Source organism: Hypanus sabinus, chromosome 20, assembly GCF_030144855.1.
Source record: "Hypanus sabinus isolate sHypSab1 chromosome 20, sHypSab1.hap1, whole genome shotgun sequence".
In the NCBI taxonomy this organism is placed as follows: Eukaryota; Metazoa; Chordata; class Chondrichthyes; order Myliobatiformes; family Dasyatidae; genus Hypanus; species Hypanus sabinus.
The window spans coordinates 12,994,923-13,015,642 of NC_082725.1; the positions used below are offsets into that span (position 1 = coordinate 12,994,923).

General features: G+C 39.3%; 1 protein-coding gene across 1 annotated transcript in view; it reads right to left on the minus strand.

Moving 5' to 3' along the window:
- Positions 1-20,480, minus strand: part of LOC132378304 (ornithine decarboxylase-like) — a 28,740-nt gene extending 8,260 nt beyond the window's left edge. The window contains exons 1-6 of the mRNA XM_059945115.1: positions 20,382-20,480; positions 16,176-16,349; positions 14,079-14,251; positions 3,977-4,111; positions 3,481-3,562; positions 1,110-1,193 (exon numbers count right to left, since the gene is read on the minus strand). Coding sequence (XP_059801098.1) covers positions 1,110-1,193; positions 3,481-3,562; positions 3,977-4,111; positions 14,079-14,251; positions 16,176-16,349; positions 20,382-20,480 — 747 coding nt within the window. The remainder of the gene's footprint in view (positions 1-1,109; positions 1,194-3,480; positions 3,563-3,976; positions 4,112-14,078; positions 14,252-16,175; positions 16,350-20,381) is intronic.
- Positions 20,481-20,720: the final 240 nt, after the last annotated feature.

Here is a 20,720-nt window from a genome sequence, read left to right on the forward strand (position 1 = left end):
TAACAAACCTATCCCCAAGGATGTTTGTCAGATGTCAGAGTTCAGGTGTAACCTGCCCTTTTTGTACAGATCATGCCTTCCTCAGAAGAGATCCCAATAATCCCCAAATGTGAAACCCTGCCCCCTACACCAATTCTTCAGCCAGACTTTTAAGTACAAGATCATCCTATTCATACCCTCGCTGACGAGTAGCACAGGCAGAAATTGAGAGAGTGCTAGTTTGAGCTCTGCTTTTTAAATTTCATGCTTCATTGACAAGTAAGAGCTTATCAGTTACTAAGATGTAGGTAGATCTAATTTGGAGTACTGTGTAGTGTGCATTTTACCTACCTACAGGAAAGATGTAAATAAGTTTGAAAGAGTACGGAGCAATTTTACAAGGGTGTTGCCAGGGCTGGAGGACCTGAGTTATAAGAAAAGATTGAATAGGTTAGGACTTTATTCCTTGGAATATAGAAGATTGGGTGGGGATTTGATAGAAGTGTACAAATTATGAGTAGCATAGATAGGATAAATGCAAGCAGGCTTTTCCCACTGAGGCTGGGTGGGTCTACAGCTGGAGGTCATGGGCTAAGGGTGAAAAGTGAAAAGTTTAAGGGGAATATGAAGGGAAACTGCTTCACTCAGAGGGTCGTGAGTGTGTGAAATGAGCAGCCTGCACAAACTTGATTTCAATATTTAAAAGATGGAAGGAATATAGAGTACTTCCTTTCATTAGTTTGGTATAGAATAGTACAACTTTTTAAAGCACTGGTTAGACCATAGCTGGAGTATTGTCTGCAGAACTGCCACACAATGTGAAGACTTAGCTGAACTGGAGAGGATACGATTTACCAGGATGTTACCTGGTGCCACAATTAGGACATGAGACCATACAGTTAAGTTTTATTGACTTTTTCACTTTTATTACATCAAAGGATTTAAAGAGCAAACATATAATTTAACACAGTGATACTGTTACACCTGAAAAATAATTAGAAACCTGTCTGCTGCTTTTTCAGCTCTGAAAACTCTCAAGCCCATATTTTATATGTAAAATGCACATAGTAGGTATACCTATTTGAATATCAATTGTTCCTCAAATGTTACTTTAATGCATAAGATGTTACCTCCTCAAATGTAATCTTGCCATCCTCAGAGCCAGGAAAACCACCACCAATATCGAGCAAGTTCATATGAAATCCAAGGCTCATCTGGAGAAGATATGTAAAAGATCCAATATTTGTTGTCTCATTACCAGCAAGCACTTTCCATGCAAACCTTATCACTTTCTGTTAACTGTCATGTGCATTCATACAAAAACATCACTGACACTAAAGGACATCCCAAACTTTAGGTTTTAGTTTGTCACTACTGTACCATTAATCAGATTCAAACAGGCCCAAACATACTTTTTTCCATAGATGCTGCCTGGTCTGCTGAGTTACTGCAGAATTTTGTGTTTTGTTCTTAGCTGTCTCAATATGCCTAAAAGAAACTGTTATCATTGCCTTTTATTCTAATGGGAGCATACAAACTCTGTACTCTCAGTGTTTCATCTCTGAAGGCCTCCCAACCATCCTAATGCTTTACCAAACATCCCTTTGGCAAAAATAATCTCTCAATCCACATCTGTCTGTTTTTCCTTTTTGATACCAACAAAAATGGTCTTCCTTCAATTTCAAATCTCAACCAGAGGACCAGTTCTACCCTTCTGTATAGCTATCTTGAAACTAATCTAATTATGTTTACTAGATCGAAAGTGTTCCCCTACACCAGGGGTCGGCAACCCGCGGCTCCGGAGCCGCATGCAGCTCTTTCATCTCTGTGCTGCGGCTCCCTGTGGCTTTGGAAAATAAATGATGAGTATTTAATTAAAATGTATTATGTTAGTTTTTGAAATGTGATTCTAAATTTGTAGATTATGGTGATCTTGTACAATCTAAATAAAACGTGTTTTTGTCGCTATTAATATACGTCACCACTGCCAATGCCTAACACCCGCCAGAGCGCGATGTCTTTAATTTTTTGATCCAAGGTAGGCTAACTATGAAGAATTCTAAAAAAAGAAAAATGACTGAAGAAAACAGAATCTTTAATGATACGTGGGCAGATTCATTTGCTTTCACTGCTGACGAGACTGGTTTACTGGTATGCTTATTACGCAATGAGAAACTAGCAAACAACAAAAAGTCAAAAGTCGCAAGACATTTCCAGAATAAACACGCAGCCTTTGCTCAAAAATATCCAGATGGAGATGAGATTAAAAAAGCCGTTTCGGAACTGCTGCGGAAGTTTGATCTGAGCAAAAATCATTTCAAGAAGTGGATGATGTCTGGATAATCAACGACATATGCTAGTTTTGTTGCCGTTCACGGAATAGTCAGGCACGGGAAGCAGTTTACAGATGGTGAATATATGAAAGAATCTTTCATTATGATTTCAGAACATCTATTCACGGACTTTAAAAACAAGAGTGAAATTGTGCAGAAAATCAGGGATATGCCCCTCTCTGAAAAGACTGTCAAAGACAGAACCATAAAAATGGCAGAAGACATCACAAGACAGTAAATTAAATACATCAATTCAGCTGTGGCCTACTCGATTGCCTGTGATGAGTCTAAAGACAAAGGTGATATTGAACAAATAGCGCTGTTCTGCCGGTATGTAAACTCTGCTTGGAGTCCAGTCGATCTTGGATCCACATATGTATGTGAGCAGGTGTTCTCCAACATGAACTTTATTAAAAACAAACATTGCGCACGCCTCACAGATGACGGCTTGTGATCCTGTGTAAAGATGAAGGTGATGGCATACAGCCCTGATGTGCAGACGCTGTGCGCTGAGGTCCAGGAGCAGAAATCCCATTAACCAAGTATGATAAATATTTTAATTGCCTATTATTTTACGTATATTCATATTTTTTCATTGTTCAGTGAAATAGTCCATTTATTTTTCAGGTTGACAGCTGGCTGACGTTATTTTTGGTTTGCTGCTGGCGGACAATTTAAGTTCGGCATTTTTTATAAATACAAGAAGGACTCAAATAGATTGAGTATTTTACCTAAAAGTAACCTTCAACTCAACGTCTTTTTTTCGGAGTTCAAAAAGTTTTCGTTGCATGCAGAAATGTAATTTCATTTTCTCTGCAGGAGTTCATCGATTTCATAAATGCAACACATTATAATTTGTTTATACATAGCATAAAGGCAAAAAAAACATTGTATGCAGTGTTATTTCATTTTAAATGTCAAACTTGTTTTGTGGCTCCCAGTGTTTTCTTTTCTGTGGGGAACGGGTCCAAATGGCTCTTTCAGTGGTAAAGGTTGCCGACCCCTGCCTTACACACACTTCTGTCACCTGCCCATTCTCATTCCCAAATAGGAGATTGTGTAACTCATACTGTAATTAACTCATTGTACTTGAAGCTTTCATTGTTATGGCTGCTGCATTTCTGAAAATTTCTATTATGCAATATATAAAACTTCGAAAGAAACATACCCCAATATCAAAAACCATGCGTGAATCTGCTATGGCTTCAGCAAATGCCTCTGGTTCACTGCAGCCACTTCCAACATGAAAGCTGGTTAAAGAAGAGTCGTTAGATTAGAATTCAACTGATATTTTTAAGAGTATTTAAGGAATATTAATTTATTTTATCCACTGCTTCAGTACTTTGTCAAAACTCAAAGCATTGTTCATCACATTTCTAATACAGGGAATGATGATGCAAAAAACTATTTGGATTTCTGGGCATAAGCCAGCTAAAAGTACTTTTCAAGAAGTATCTTTTGTGTTTACACTTCAAGTAATGATGTAATTTACACTGAAAAAAATTTAATTACACAACATGTTCACTTTGGAACTGTCGTGATTCTCTTGCACGTGTTGTTCCCATTGCCATGGTCACAAATAGTGACACCGCCTTGACATGTTTGTAAATAAGCTATTGAATAAAAGTCACAAATTGTTTTTCAGTAAGTAAATTTTTTTTTACCTTACACCAATGATGTCCACACACAAAGCCTTTGCACATTCCATCAGCTGTCTGCACTCTTTTAAAGTTGCTCCAAACTTCACACTTAAGGGAATAAAGGACCCAGAATCATTTACAGCAATGCGAAGAACCATTCTGTGAAGATAGCAACATTAAGAAAACAGGTGTGACTGCTGAAAAGTCAGAAGGAGTGCACCATTTTAGTTCTTTCAGTAGGCAATTAGAAATCAGCATTGGGGAGCTAGCAATGGAAAGGGTGGGCAGTTTCAAATCTCAGGATCTCTGGGACCAAACATATTAATACAATCACGAAGAAGGCACGTCACCAAAGAATCTGGCAAACTCTGACAAATGCACTTTGGAGAGCATTATGACTGGTTGCATCAACGTCTGGTATAGAGTCTCCAATGCACAGATTTGCAAGAGTTCAGTTAGTTATAGACTCAGCGAATTCCATCACGGCACAAGATTCCCCACCATCAAAGGCATCTTCAAAAGGTGGAGCCTTAAGAAGGTGTGTAAGATTGAAGGCCCTCACCATCTGGGACAGGCTCTATTCTCATTACTACCATCAGGGAGGAGGTACTGTAGCCTGAAGACTCTCACTCAATATTGTAAGAATAGCGTCTCCTCTGCTATTGGATTTCTGAAGGGTCCATAAACACACCCTCACTTGCTCTTTTACACTCTTCAGTTATCTGTTTGTTTATTTAATATTGTAATTTATATTTTTTCATGTCTTGTACCATAGTGCTGCAACAAAACCATATATTTAATTACATATATATGTCAGTGATAATAAAGTTGATTCTGTTTCTCAGATTTTGTTTTTGGCTTCTCCCAATATTATCCTTCTGGAAATAACTGTGCAGATACTCTGCTGCTCTGGGATTGCCAGTTGCTTGCACACTGTGCCATGTTGTTTCTGTTACTCCAGTGTGCAGTTTTCGACTGAGAAACCCTATCGCAATACCTGGGCTCCTCCGAAGGAAAGTGGCTAGATTCAGTGGCAGAATACAGTTAGCAGCCACTGAGGTCCTGCTCACCACCCCCAACCCACTCCCCATACCCTATCCCAAGGTAAACCAGGCTTCTAACTCGCTTTGTTGACATTCAAAAAACAATTTTTAAAAATCACTTGCCTTCTTTTAACAAAATAGGTAAATTAAACATGCCTGAAACAACAATGAATAAAAATAGATAAATAAAGATGCCTGAAACGTCGACAGCGCTTCTCCCTATAGATGCTGCCTGGCCTGCTGTGTTCCACCAGCATTTTGTGTGTTGTTGTTGTTCCAAGATCTGTCTAACCCTTCCCTCCCACTTAGCTCTCTATTTTCTTTCGTCCATCAGAGTGTATCTGCCTCCACCAACATCCCTGCCAGTGCTATCTCTTTAAAAAAAACTACTCCTAACATATCCCTACATTTTCCTTTAAACTTCTTAAAGTTATGCCACCTTCTATTAGCAATTTTCATGGGAAAAAGACTGGCTGTCTAATACAGTATACCTATGCCTCTCATCTTACACACCTTTATCAAGTTTCTTCTCATCCTTCTCTTCAACGAGAAATGCCTTAGCTCACTTAACCTATCTTTACTAGACATGTTTTCTCATCCAGGCAGCATCCTAAAAAATCTCCTCTGAACCCTCTCTAAAGCTTCCTCCTCTTAGTGTGGTGTATTCAGAGTTTTATAGTCAAGTTTATTGTCATTTAACTATATATGTATATAACCGTATTTTATATATATATGTGTGTGTGTGTATCTCTCTCTCTCGGCTGTAAAGCTCATAGTACACATAACACTCGATAACTTATGAAAGTAAGGATAAACTTTACAGATGAATCACACAGAAAAAACTAAAGTGTATTAATATTAAATATTGTAAGGTACAGAACAGATTAACCAATGACAGTTCAAATATGATGCAGCAGGGAGTTCAGAAGCCTAATAACCTGGGGGAAGAAAGTGCTTTTTATCCTGACCATTCTTGTTTTTATGCATTATGGTCTCCTGTCTAATGGTAGAAAGTCAAAGAGGATGCTGGATGGATGAGTGGGATCCTTAATAATACGAAGGGCCCTGTGTATGCAGCACTGTCGTTAACTGTCCCAGATGGATAGTAGGGAGACTCCTATGATCCTTCCAGCTGTTCTCACAGTCCTTCGTAGAAATTTCTGGTCTGATGTGTAACTGTTCCCATGCCAGATGGAGATGCAACTTGTCAGGACACTCAGTGGTGGTCCTGTTCCCTAGCCTGACTCAATCATATTAGGAAGTGGAGGTGCTGCTGTGCTGCCTTGTTCAGGGAGGTGATATTAAGGGACCTGGTGAGGTCATCCAAGATGTGAACTCCCAGGAACCTGGTGCACTTAACTGTCTCTCTGGAGGAGCCATGTATTTGCAGAGGGGGGTGGTTCGCCTGCACCTTCCTGAAGACCACAGTGGTTTCCTTTGTCTTGTCCTTGTTCAGGCTTAGATTGTTCTTCTCACACCAATCCACCAGGCACTTCACTTCCTCTCTATGCTCCGTCTTGTCATTCTTGATAGGGCCAATCACTGTTTTTATCATCCACAAACTTGACATGGTTTGAGCTGGATCCTGCGACACAGTCAGGCATCAAAAATGTGAACAGCAGCTGGCTGAGGACACAGCCTTGGGGAATGCCAATACTCAGTGTAATGGTTTGAGAGATGATGCTGCCCAGGTGGACTAACTGTGACCTTACTGTTAAGAATTCTGTCCAGTATCCAATTACAGAAGCAACAATTAGTTTGTGGCTCTTGAACTTAATCCTCTGACTAATGAAGGCCAGCGCACCAAATGTGCTTTGAACCACCCTATCAATTTGTGCTGCACCTTTGGGGGATCTATGGACATGAACCCTCATGATCTTTCTGTTTCTGCACACTTAAGAATCCTCCCATTAACCCTGTATTCTGCATTCAAGTTAAACCTTCACACTTTTCTGGGTTGAACTCCATCTACCACTTCTCATCCCAGGTCTGCGCCCTATTAATGTCCCATTGTAACCTCTCACAACTTTACACTATCCACAACTCCAACCTTCATATTATGTACAAACTTGCTAACTCACCTACTTCCACGTCCAAGTCACTTTCGTAATAAGAGATTACTGAATTTTCACTCCTATAGTCAAACTACTAGTCTGCATTTCTTGAACACCTTTGTTTTCCTTTCTAAACTGCAATTAATGTGCTACATCATGACCTGTGAAAACTGATCTACAATCTAGTCTATTTTGTAACATGACACCCGGTGCATCCACTATTTCCACAGTCAAGTTCCTTTAAAATTATCAGGATGTATCAACCTTTAGTCCAATTAATTATAATAGAACACAAAACATTACTGCACAATGCAGGCCCTTCGGCTGGTGATGTGCTAACCTTTTAACTTATTCTATTATCAATTTATCCTTCCCTCCATTTTTCTTTCATCCATGTGCCTATCTAAGAGTCTCTGAAACAGCCTCACTAATACAACATCATAATTCCTACATGCAGTGCCCTGGCTGATGAAGGCCAGTGTTCTATACACTGTCTTCACCAACAAGTTTACCTGTGATACCACTTTCAGGCCACTATGTGTTCAGTCACTAATGTGACAATGTACTTTACCTGCAGAAGCAAAATGGCATTTTTATCTGTAACAAAATGGAATTTGTATTCAACCAGAGTGCTTTGTTAATAGTGTTCATAAAACATTATGCCTATGGAACCAGAGTCCTTGATGAACTGCAGACCAGCAGATGCATAACTGGAAGGATGCCACCTATACTGAATAATCAGAAGGACAGAATTCATTGAACTGGGGTGTAGGTAGCTGCACTTGCGTATGAAGATGTGACTATGCAGTCCTTGTTTTGGAGGCTATCACCCGACACTTGTGTGGTGATGATGGTCTTCCTTTGTTGCAAGTAAAATAAAGGTGCTTTTGATTGGTCCACTCTGTTGTTTGTTGTAGGACTTTTTTTTAAAAAAAAGGTTCTCAACACCATGTTCCTCAATTCTTTTCAGCCCCCTACCATTCACTAAAAATCCTAACCTGGTTTGATTTCTCAACATACAAGCACTGCAATAAGGTTAACAAAACCATATTAACAAAGACAACTAATAAAAGGACTGTAGTACTTTCTGCTATTCTCTATTCACTGTGAATGCTCTTGAGTTACAATTAATGTCCCTTACTAAAAAAAACACACTGTTAAGCTCAAGGATGGGTGCTTAGTTCACTGTTCTACACGCTCTACACTCATGACTGGTCAGATACAACTGAAACACCATCTGAAAATTTGCTGATGATACAACTTGATGTAATTTTAGAATGTGATGAGAGGACATACAGGAGTGAGATAGATCAGCTGGAGCGGTGTCACAACAACAATCTTGCAGTCAACATCAGTAAGATCAAAGAATTGATGTAGACTTTAGAAAGGAAGAATCAGCAGTGGAAAGGGTGAGCAGTTTCAAGTTCCTGGGTGTCAACATCTCTGAGAATCTACCCTGGGCCCAACATATTGATGCATTTACAAGGAAGGCATGATGGCAGCTATATTTCATTTGGAGTTTGAGAAGACTTGTTATGTCACCACAAAGACTTTCAAGTTTCTACAGAAGAACTGTGGAGATTGTTCTAACTGGATGCATCACCATCGTATGGAGGGGCCACTGCAAAGGATCGGAAAAAGCTGCAGGAAGTTGCAAATTCAGCCACCTCCATCATGGGCACTAGCCTCCCCTACATTGAGGACATCTTCAAAACACGGTGCCTCAAAAAGGCGGCATCTATCTTAAGAATGCTGTTACGTATTCAGGCAAATCCAGCCACGAACTGCCCCTCCTCACAGGGTGGGGTCTACCTTTTATAACCTGTAAAAAAAACCCGTCACATGATCTCTACTGGCGGGAAAATGACATCATTCCACCATCACAAGACCATCACCTCAAGTCCAGTACAGCTTCAACCCCAGTCACATGACAAGGGCACCACTGTCATGTGTCACGAGTATGTAACACCTCCCTCCAAAAAAAAACATTTTTGGTCTGACAAGAACAAAAATTTTTAACAATTGCTTACAAAAAAAACAAAGGTATAAATTTTATAACATACACAATACACAACACCATCATATAACAGCTTATAAGTCACAATACAGTAGGAGTGTTACAATTGGAAAAAAAAACCACTCCATAAAAAAAAAATTACAGTGTACATTCAACATCGAGATAGACAATCAGCAACCACATTATCTTTACCTTTAATATGAGTTATTACAATATTGTACTCTTGTAACATCAAACTCCAATTTAATAACCTTCTGTTTTTGTTTTTCATCTTACTCAGAAAAACTAACGGATTATGATCAGTGTAAACAATAAGTGGTTTCTGAGTTGTACTAACATATACCTCAAAATATTCCAAAGCTAAAACAAGAGATAACAATTCTTTCTCTATTGTCGAATAATTTCTTTGATGCTTATTAAATTTCTTAGAAAAGTAAGCTACTGGATGATCAAGCTCATTCCCCTCATTCCTTTGCATTAATACTGCTCCTGCAGCCTCATCACTAGCATCCACAGCCAATGAAAAAGGTTTTCCAAAGTCAGGTGCCTTAAGCACAGGTTGTTGACATATCATGGTTTTCAATTTTTCAAATGCTTCTTGACAAGGCACCGTCCATACAAACTTCTCATTTTTCCGCAGAAGGTTAGTTAATGGAAGGGCAACATTAGCAAAATTCTTACAAAATTTTCGATAATATCCTACCATTCCCAAAAACCTTCTGAGAGTTTTTTTCCCCGTTGGAGTGGGAATCTCTAAAATTGCCTGAACTTTTGCCTGAACAGGAGCTACCTTACCTTGACCCACAACATAACCAAGGTAAGTCACAGTGGCATGTCCAAATTCACTCTTAGCTAAATTAATAGTTAAGTTAGCTTGTGAAAGCCTTTCAAACAACTTCTCCATCGCAATAATGTGTGCTTCCCAAGTATCATTTCCTGTCACTAAATCATCAATATAAGCATCAGTATCTTTCAATCCCTGAATCACAAAGTTAATCATCCTCTGGAAAGTACCTGGGGCATTCTTCATCCCAAATGGAAGAACATTATACTCATATAACCCAGATGGAGTTACAAATGCAGAAATCTCTCTACCTCTGTCCGTTAATGGAACACACCAATACCCTTTCAATAAATCAATCTTTGTAAGGAACTTTGCCTTTCCAACTTTATCTACACAATCATCTACTCTAGGAATTGGATATGCATCCGTTTTCGTTACAGCATTCACCTTCCTATAATCCGTACAAAACCTAATACTACCATCTGGCTTTGGCACCATAACACATGGCGAACTCCAATTCGAGTTAGAATGTCTAATGATATTATTCTCTAACATATATTCAATTTCTTTCTCAGCAAGTTCACATTTTTCCTTGTTCATCCTATATGGATGTTGTTTAATAGGTTTGGCATCGCCAACATCTACATCATGTGAAGCTATAGAAGTCCTTCTCGGAACATCTGGAAACAACTCCCTATATTTAAAAATCAACTCCTTCAACTGTTGTCTCTGCTCTAACTGTAAATGTGCTAATTTTTCATCAATATTTTCCAGAATGGTTGAATTTGGTAACCTAACAGAAACAATGTTGGATTTAGAATGAAAGTCAGATGAATCATCTATCATGTTCCTAGTTAAATCAAACTCATTCTCACTAACCACAACAGTCACAGTATCAGATTGTTTCTCAAAATATGGTTTCAACATATTTATATGGCAAAGTTGTGTTGACCTTCTACGATCTGGAGTTTTTACCACGTAATCCACATCATTAATTTTAGACACAATTTCATAAGGACCATGAAATCTAGCTTGTAAAGGATTTGTCTGCACTGGGAAAAGAACCAACACCTTATCTCCAGGCTTAAACATCCTCATCCTCATCAACACTCCTTTTTCCAAGTAATATCCTACTGGCACCTTATCAATTTCACTATCTAGTAAAACCTGCTCTTTTAATTTTATAATCTCAGAGTCTCTATTCTGCTCTGCTATCATCTCCTTCCTAGACAAAGATAAATCTTTATAGTCAGACTTACTCCCAGAATCTTGTTCAAACAACGAAGATAAGAAAGTCTCTGACACATCCTCAAAACTCGAATCCTGAGTTGAACAGTCCTGAATAACAACCTCATTCTGCGCATCAATCTTTTTAGCCATAGCTCTAGTCACAACACAGGAAGAATCTGTGTTAGAATTCATCTCTGGTTCCTCTGACTCCATTGTCAAATGCACTTCAGGAAAAACTTGTCCACCTGCCAAGTCATTACCTAACAATAAAGAAATACCATTCACAGGTAAGCTATGCTGTAATCCTATTTTAACAAATCCTGTAACTAACCCTGACTTTAAATTTACTTTATGTAAATGTACAGGCATAAAATCACTTCCAACACCTCTTATGTAATTTACCTCACCAGTATCAGACTCTTCATTAAAGTTCAACACACTGTCTAACATCAATGACTGAGAAGCACCAGTATCCCTAAGGATTTTTATTGGCACCAGAGTAGATCCTTCCTTCAAGGATACAAACCCTTCAGTTACAAAATGATCATATCCCTTTCTAACTTGGTCAGACTCTAACAAAGCCTCATTTATGTTTATCAAACCCTGTAACTTTACATGTGCTTCAGTATGTTGCACACAAGCATCTGGAACTGCTTCCTTCTCTTTCTTTCTCAATTTGAAACAGTTAGCTATTACATAGCCAGGCTTCTTACAATAGTTACAAGTAAGACCAAACTGTCTTTCCTTCACAGGCTTTCCTTTCTCATTAACTTTCTCATTAACCTCCGATTTAATTTCAAATTTATCTGGAGTCTCCGTGTTATTTTTCCTCTTAAAAATTCTGCCCTGAGGAAATTTGTTCTTATGGATCAAAACATACTCATCAGCTAATCTAGCACAGTCCTGCAATTTATCAGCATCCTTCTCATTTAAGTAGGTCCTTACTTCAACAGGAATGCTTCTTTTAAATTCCTCCATTAAAATCAGCTCTCTCAATGTATCATAGTCCCCATTTACATTTTTAGAAGAAACCCATCTCTCAAAACACATAGCTTTATCATAGGCAAATTCCACATAAGTTTTTTCCACAGACTTTTTCAAACTTCTGAATCTTTCCCTATATGCTTCTGGGACTAACTCATATGCGTTTAAAATATGACTCTTTACAATATCATAATCAAGAGCTTGTGCAGCTGTTAAAGCTGTGTAAACTTGTTGTGCTTTGCCTTTAATTACACTCTGTAACAACACTGACCATTTATCTTTCGGCCACTCTGACATCCGAGCAATAGTTTCAAAATGTTGAAAATACCTTTCCACTTCTGTTTCACTAAATGGAGGGACCAATTTAATTTCTTGACTAGCAACAAACGTTTTTTTAGAACCAGAAGACTGATTTCCAGTCCTTAATTCCTCCATTGCATATGCAAATTCTCTCTGCTTTTGTTCTGCCTCCAATTTACACCTCTCCAATTTCATTTGTTCGATTTGCAACTGCATCTCCAGATTACTTATTGGAAACGACTCTAAAATCGATTCATCAAAAACACCCGAATCCACATAGTGTGACGCGATTTTCCTCTGTATTACAGCCTTAGAAGTAGTCTGCAAAATACCTTTAAGTTGCAATCTACTAGCTAGCTCAAACACCTCAGTTTTTTTCGCCTTCGCCAACACCTCTGCAGCTGGCGAAGCCAGAAACTCATCAATATTCATTGCTGCCGAATACCACAACAAGCCAAACAAAAGAACCGAGTAATCCCCGTCTCCAAAACACCGATTTAAAAGTTAGCAAGCATTTAAACTCAAAAAATTCAATCCCGACGCAGCCCCCATATTTAATGTTACGTATTCAGGCAAATCCAGCCACGAACTGCCCCTCCTCACAGGGTGGGGTCTACCTTTTATAACCTGTAAAAAAAACCCGTCACATGATCTCTACTGGCGGGAAAATGACATCATTCCACCATCACAAGACCATCACCTCAAGTCCAGTACAGCTTCAACCCCAGTCACATGACAAGGGCACCACTGTCATGTGTCACGAGTATGTAACAATGCCCATCACCCAGGACGTGCTGCCACAAAACAACAAGTTTCATGACATGCCAGTGATGTATTATGATTCATAAGACAAAATGATAATCTGGGGAACACAACATTAGTTCCATCTTTCAGAAAAAGGGTGTGAGGAAACTAGTAGAAAAATACCACAATTCTATTTACAACAGCAACCAGAAGGTGAAATAACATTGTATTGTTAACAAAGCTGACATCACACTACAACTAATTAAAAAATGTACATCATCATTTGCAGAAATTATCAGGTTTCACCAAGGATTAAAGGACAGATGAAAAGTGGTGTAGCAAAGGGGTGTGTTAAAAAAAAATCTAGATAATGGAGTGAAGATTTTTGAGAGGCAAAAAAATTCTGCAGATCTCAGAAATCTTGAGCAACACACAAAATGATGTTGGAACTCAGTGAGGCGGCATCAATGAAGGGAAATATGGAAGGAAGGAATCAGACATAGACTGAAATGAAAGGTTTCACCAGGGTTTGATGAAAAGCAGTGTAGCAAGGTAGTTTGGTTAATGGAGTGAGGATTTTTGAATCTCAAGATATTCTGCAGATCCCAGAAATATTGAGCAACATACAAAATGCTGGAGGAACTCAACAAGTCAGGCTGCATCAATGGAGGGGAATAAATAGTCGATTGTTTGGGCTGAGACCCTTCAACAGTCCTGGAAAGGAAGGGGGTACAAGCCAGAATATTCCTGCCATAAATGCTGGAGTTTTAGGGGGAACAAAGGAGATAGTGTTGTAGAACAGAGAAATATGTAGAACTAGATGAAGGCCAGCACTATGGAAGGACATATGAAAAGTGAACAACAATTCAGACAGGTGTCTACAGAGAATATCAAAAGTAGATGCATATTGTCTACATTTCAGTTGAAATTATCAGCTGATTCAGACGAAAAAGAGATAATTGTCATTTACTTAGCAGTGGGATGGATCCGTGAAACTTTGAAAAGTTCATCTTTGTTATCGAATGTCATCATCTGAATCCCATTGGTGGCAGCAAATGTAATATGAGAGCTCTCCTTGCAGGGGTGAGCGTAAATGATTTTCTCTGGGGGAACCCCAAACTCTTGTACCATTGCAATTTCATTCTGTTGGGATAGAAAGAGAGTTACCTTTAATATTTTTTTTATTTTTCTGAGTTCATTGATTGGTAAATTGTCACATATACTGAAGTACAGTGGGAAACTTTGTCTTGCATACTGTCCATAATTCATTAATTTCATTCCGACAATGCATTGAAGTGGTAGAAGGGTAACAACAGAATGCAGAGAAACACAGAAAGTACAGTGACAGTAACATGCATGTAGACAGTGAAGTACAAGGCAAAAACAAGGTAGATTGTGAGGTCTAGAGTCCATCTCATCTTGGTGGGATATAAGGGTGGTGGGTCAGAGGACTACATAGGGTGAACCCGGAACAGAGATAGGCAGAACAAAGGGGCAACTAACCTATGAGGGCAGAACAGGAATCTGCTGCAGAGTAAAGTAGAGAGAGCAAAATCATTTTGGCACTGGGCCACAAAACATAACATCCAATTCCTGCCAATGTCAATAAGAGCTTATACATTCTACCTGTGACTATGGGTTTCCTCCAGGAACTCCAGTTTTCTCCCACATTCCAAAGACATATGGGTTAGGGTTATAAGATGTGGGCCTGCTGTATTGCTGCTGGAATCCTGGTGACACTTGTGGGCTGCCCAGCACATCCTGAAGCTGTTGGTTGTTAATGCAAACAACACAGTTCACTGTATGTTTTGAAGTACAGTACTGTGCAAATGTCTTGGGCACATAGATATAGCTAGGATGCCTAAGATTTTTGCACAGTACTGTGGAAATTTTATGTATTGCACTGTACTGCTGCCATTTTTTAAAAATCATGATGTTTGGGTGATGATAATCCTGATTGTGATATGGGTTTCAATTGTGGATTGAGAGTGGGAAGGGGGCAGGGAGAGTGGAATCATTGTTAGGAGAAGGGGAAGGGAGAGGGGAGGGTGTGGGAAGCACTGGAGAGACATTCTGTAATGATCAATAATCCAATTGTGTAGAATCAGAGGTCTCAGGACTAGTCTGTCTGCACCCGTACCACCTTGGTGCCCAGCACTTCTTCTCTGCCACGTGTTTGTGTACCTCCAGCTTCGCCATTCCCAATATCCTTTGCTCCAGCCAGATTTACAAACTTGCTCTCTGCTCCACGTTGGCAGATACCATACTGACTATATATATATGTGCAATATACTGTATATATGATTAATAAATCTAATCTTTAATGTTAAATGTGAAGCAATGCATGGAGACGAGGACAGCACCGTCATGTAGGGTGAACTATGAAATGGTTCAAAGGAAAGGATGAAGCGAGAGCAAACCAGCTGTGGGGGAACAGAGGCAACGAGAAGCACAGAGAAGTGCAGAGGCTGCAGGACAACACTGAGTAGATCTGGCAAATGGGTCACGACATGTAATAGGAATATAGAGGAAACGGCACCAACAATCATTCCACGGCCAAAGTCATTTAAATCACATTTTTTCCCCATTCTGATGTTTGGTCTGACAATAACTGAACCTCTTGACCAGGTCTGCATGTTTTCATGCATCGAGTTGCTGCCACATGATTCTCTGATTAAATATTTGCATTAATGAGCAGGCATATCTAATAAAATGGCCACTGAGTGTATAGTGAGGCATTGAATTGACTTTATTACTTACATCCTTCATATACATAAAGAGTAAAAATCTTTACATTACGTCGTTTAAATGTGCAATGTGCAATTATAGTAATTTATAATCAATTTTATGTACAACAGGATAGTCAATATAACAGAAGTACAGTTGCATCAGCATGAATTAAGCAGCCTGATGGCCTGGTGGAAGAAGCTGTCCCAGAGCCTGTTGGTCCTGGCTTTTATGCTGTGGTACCATTTGCTGCAAAGTTTGGGAGATCTTCCATTGTTGCATACGTTAACACATTTTAATATTTGAAGAGCATCAGTGAGCTCATTATTCCAAATCCTACCTTACTGGCACAGTCAAAGCCGATCCCTAATTGAGCAAGGGTCCAAACTATTGGTTTGCTGTCATTGCATTTCACAGCGTAGAAAGGCTTCACTCGAGGCAATGTCATCTTCCACTGATGGTGTTTCTTTATAACTTCACCCAAGTCGGCAACATAGAAAGCATCTGTGTTATCCTGCAACACAAGGCATGGTGATCATACTGACTGTCATTGTCCACTAATTTAACATTATTAGATTCCTTCAATTAGCCTTCTCTGCTAAATTCAATAAATTGAGCAAAACATTGGAACGCTGTGCTGTTCATGTGTTTCGTAAACTACATAGAAAGATTTGTCAGTGCTGCTCCAGGGGGTAAGTGTTTGAACTAGAGTTGTAGGACGTGGCAGATCGTGGGGTAGTTGTGGAAAAAGACGTTATTAAGCCCACGTACAAAGGCAGGAATCAAAAGCATGGTGGCAATAATGTTCTTAGTTATGTCTATTTCAATGCACGGAGTATTGTAGGTAAGGCAGATGAGTTTACAGCATGGATAAGCACATGGAATTATGGCACTGAAGTCAATAATGACTAGTGTAGAATGAAGAACACTGATTAATAATGTGACCACTAAACACTACAGTACAGTTTGAGAATGAGAATAATTTTAATCAGCCAGGACATTTGCCTTTATAATCAAATGGGAGGGTGGGGTGGGAGTGTCAAGTTTTTGACGTGATAATAGCACAGGTAACAGCTGCCAATAAGGTGAGCACTGAGCTGTGGGATGTGGATCTGTTGGTCTTTACTTCAAAAACTAGTAACCAGATTTATGTAGTAAGCACAAGGCCATGTGGATCTAATTTGTAATTTTAAAATAATCGTAGTTGATCGTCATTGATAGGGTAGTAAAGAAATCATATGGCAATGCAGTCTTTGTTAATAGAGGCATTAAATTCAAGAGTCAGGAAGTTATGTTGGAGCTTTATAAAACACCGGTTAGCCCGTATCTGAAATACTGCCTTTAATTCTGGTTGTCCATTACAGGAAGGATGTGGAGACTGGAGAGGTTTATCAGGATGTTGCCTATGCTATGAAGAGGGATTTGGGAAACTGGAATAGCAGAAGCTGAGGGGAGACCTGATAGAAAGTTATAAGATTATGAAGGGTGTAGATAGCCAGACTATATCCTATTCAACAAGGTCAAAAGGTTTAATTTTAGAGGGTATATATTAAAGGTAAGAGGCAGCAAGTTTAAAGGAGAGGAGCAGGGCAAATTCGTTTTAACACAAACTGGGAGTTACTTAGAGAGTGCTGCCAAGTTTGGTTGTGGAAACAAATATGATGGAGTATTTAAGAAGCTCTCAGAGAGGCACATGCGTGTACAGAGAATGGAGAGATATGGATTTGTGTAGGTAGAAAGGACTAGTTTAGTGGACTTTTAATTATTGACAGAATTAGTTCGGCACAACATTGTCAGTCAAAAGTCCTGTTCCTGTGCCGTCCTGTTCTATGTTCTATTGGGTTTACTGTGGGTAGGTACAAGGTATATCATAGATATGATGGGCTGAAGGGCCTGTTTCTGTGTTGTGTGATGCTCTCTGATTTTGACACAGAAACCACATTAGATTTCACCATTCAATATGCCATAATTAAATATCAGAATAAAGTTGTTTGGTTGCTCAAGGTAACAGAAGTGATGATGTAAAGATTGGCATTTGACATCATTTATATGATGCCATTTATTTTCCCCAATGGAAGATTCAATTTATTGGTGATAACTACACTTACTTGTGAGGAAATATATGTAGAAACTAACCCAAAGCATGTAAAAATGTCATAAGCAACATTTTATTTGTGCCCCCTCTAAATCCATAATTCAACAGGCAGTTTGCACGAGCTTGGACTAATGAATTTTTATTTCTCATTGACCAGTTCCTGCTCTGATAAATGATGTAATGATCAGCATCTTGAAGTACCACTTGCTTTCTGTGAAAGATCTATTACATTTTTAACTGAAGTTGTAGTTTATACCTGAATGGTAAAGATTGATCTCAGGTGTTCTTCTTGATGCTTTCTCCATCTGTTCTAGACAGAGGAACCTGTTTTTCTAAGCAGTACTTAAAAGACATTTGTATTTATTTCCCTTCCATTTACCACTTCACTCTGATTACTTTGATTCAAGATTCAAGTTTATTTGTCATGTGTACATGGAAACGTACAGTGAAATGTATCACTTGTAACAATCAAATTGCCGCAGGATGTGCTGGGGGCAGCCCACAAGTGTCAGCACACATTCCGACGTCAGCGTAGCATACCCACAATGCTCTGCAGAACAAAACAGAACACTAGCTACGAAACAACAAGCACAAGGCATGCACATACACATTCCTTTAACCTCCAGCAGATACGGACTCTGGTCTGCAGATACTGGGCTTCACCCTCTCAGGCAGCATTGTAGAGATTCAGATTTGTCTCCAGCCAACAGGCCTTGATTTCTAGACTTCTGATTAAACTCTTGGGCCTCAAGGCTTGATGCTCGGCATTGATCCCAGGACATGCTGATCGCTGAACACCAGGCATCTAGCTCCAGACTCATTGATGACAGGACCTGAATACTAGACCTCGAAATCTGGTCTCACTAATTTGCAAAATAAGTGGATCATTGGAACTCATTGTGCCTGCCCGCAAGGAACTCCAACTCCGGAACCCGCCAATAACTTGCTGCTGACAGGTGGGGGGGCGTGGGGGGTTTCATCCATTTTCTGCCACTATGGCTTCTGACAACAGTTGTCCCACGTCTGCGGCGTTGGTTTTCAAATGTGGAGTGGAGACTTAGACTCCAGCCTGACCTCTGATACCCACACATTCCTGGTCCTAAACTGTAACCTGACCCCTAACTCCTCTATCTGTCCTCAGAACTAGTCTTACAAACCTAAAAACAATTAAAAATTGAACATTTAAATAATTAAAAAAGTGCTCCTGCTGCCCATTGAAAGTGTAGGTTTTAACACTGCATTGCCCATATACTAATCATTTGTAGAGGGCATGCTTAATTAGAGAAACTGACATGCAATCCCCTATTGAAATAGCATTGGAGCCTTACTCTTCCATAGGATCCTGACTGGCATGTAGCAAGATAGCTCCCAACTATTCCTGCAGGAAGCCTTTGCTAGTTATTTTGAAATTCAGACCCATGGAAAAAATTCCAAGAAGGCAATGACGAGAGTTGGGTTCCAGTTCAGATATGTTCCCATTATCACCAAGTTACTGGAGTAAAAATCACTGACACAAACAAGTGACACAAGAGAGACTGTAGATGCTGGAAATCTGCAGCAACATATGCAAAGTTCAGGGAGAACTCAGCAGATCAGGAAACATCTATGGAGTCTGATGAAGGGTCTCAGCTTGAAATGTTGATTGTTCATTTGCTTCAATAGAGGCTGCCTGATTTGCTGACTTTTTCCAACATTTTGTCTGCGTTGCTTCATACAAAGTAATAGTTTTATTTGCAGATACAGTACTGTGCAAAACTCTTAGGCACCTACTGTACATATAGCAAGACATTTGCAAAGTACTCTCTTTGTCAATGTGGAGCGGAGAGCAAGTTTGTAAACCTGGTGAGAGAAAAGACTGTTGGGAGTGACGAGGGTGGAGTGCCGTGAGAGATATGTGGAGGTGCAGAGAAGGAGTGCTAGGGGCGGTGGTGACACAGGTGCGACACACCCAGCCCTGAGACACTAGGCAAGGTCATTTGATTCCAAACAAGTGGTTTATTGATCATTACTCTGGTGTTTACTCTCTGGTGCTTCCTGCTCCCTCCCCTTTCGCTTCCCATTTTCCCAATATAATTCCCCTCTCCTTGCCCTCTTTCCACTCTCTGTCCACAATAGAGACCCATATATAGGAGCCTAAGACTCTTGTATAGTACTGTATGTTGATGTTCTGATAAATGGATCATAGTATCAGTGAATGCCAGAAATATTTAATTTGATATTAATGAGCTCAGTCACTTTGTCACAGAAGGTAATTTACTTTTTTGTTACTAGCATTCCTTGAAGATTATTGTAACTTCAGACATTTGATATGTAATTCTTTTTTTGAATATATTGTCAAGATTAATAGTGGCAGAACTTGTTATCCTTGAATAAGCAAAAGAATGACATGTACCTTCTGATTATGGCGTAATCTGAAATTTACTACCGGCATAACATCATGTCAATACTCACTGTGAGCTTTTTCTCATTGATCTTCTGGCCAATGACGTCCATGGCCATGACCCCCTCCTCCAAAATGACAAAGTTGGTCTCATTAACACAGCCTTCCATTTTCTGTGTTTGCAGGGGGCTTGGCACTATTCCAGACTCAACAATGGAACTAATGTAGACTTAAATAAAAATCCAAAATATTAAAAGTATCACAATAAAGGTTGTCAGAGGGTAATGTAAGTGTTGTTTTCTACATAAACTTTCAGGTTAAATATTGGAATGTTTTAACAATGTCATTCAAGAGATAGAAATAGCCGCTCTTCATCAGAATATATCCGTAACAACACATTCTTAAGGAAT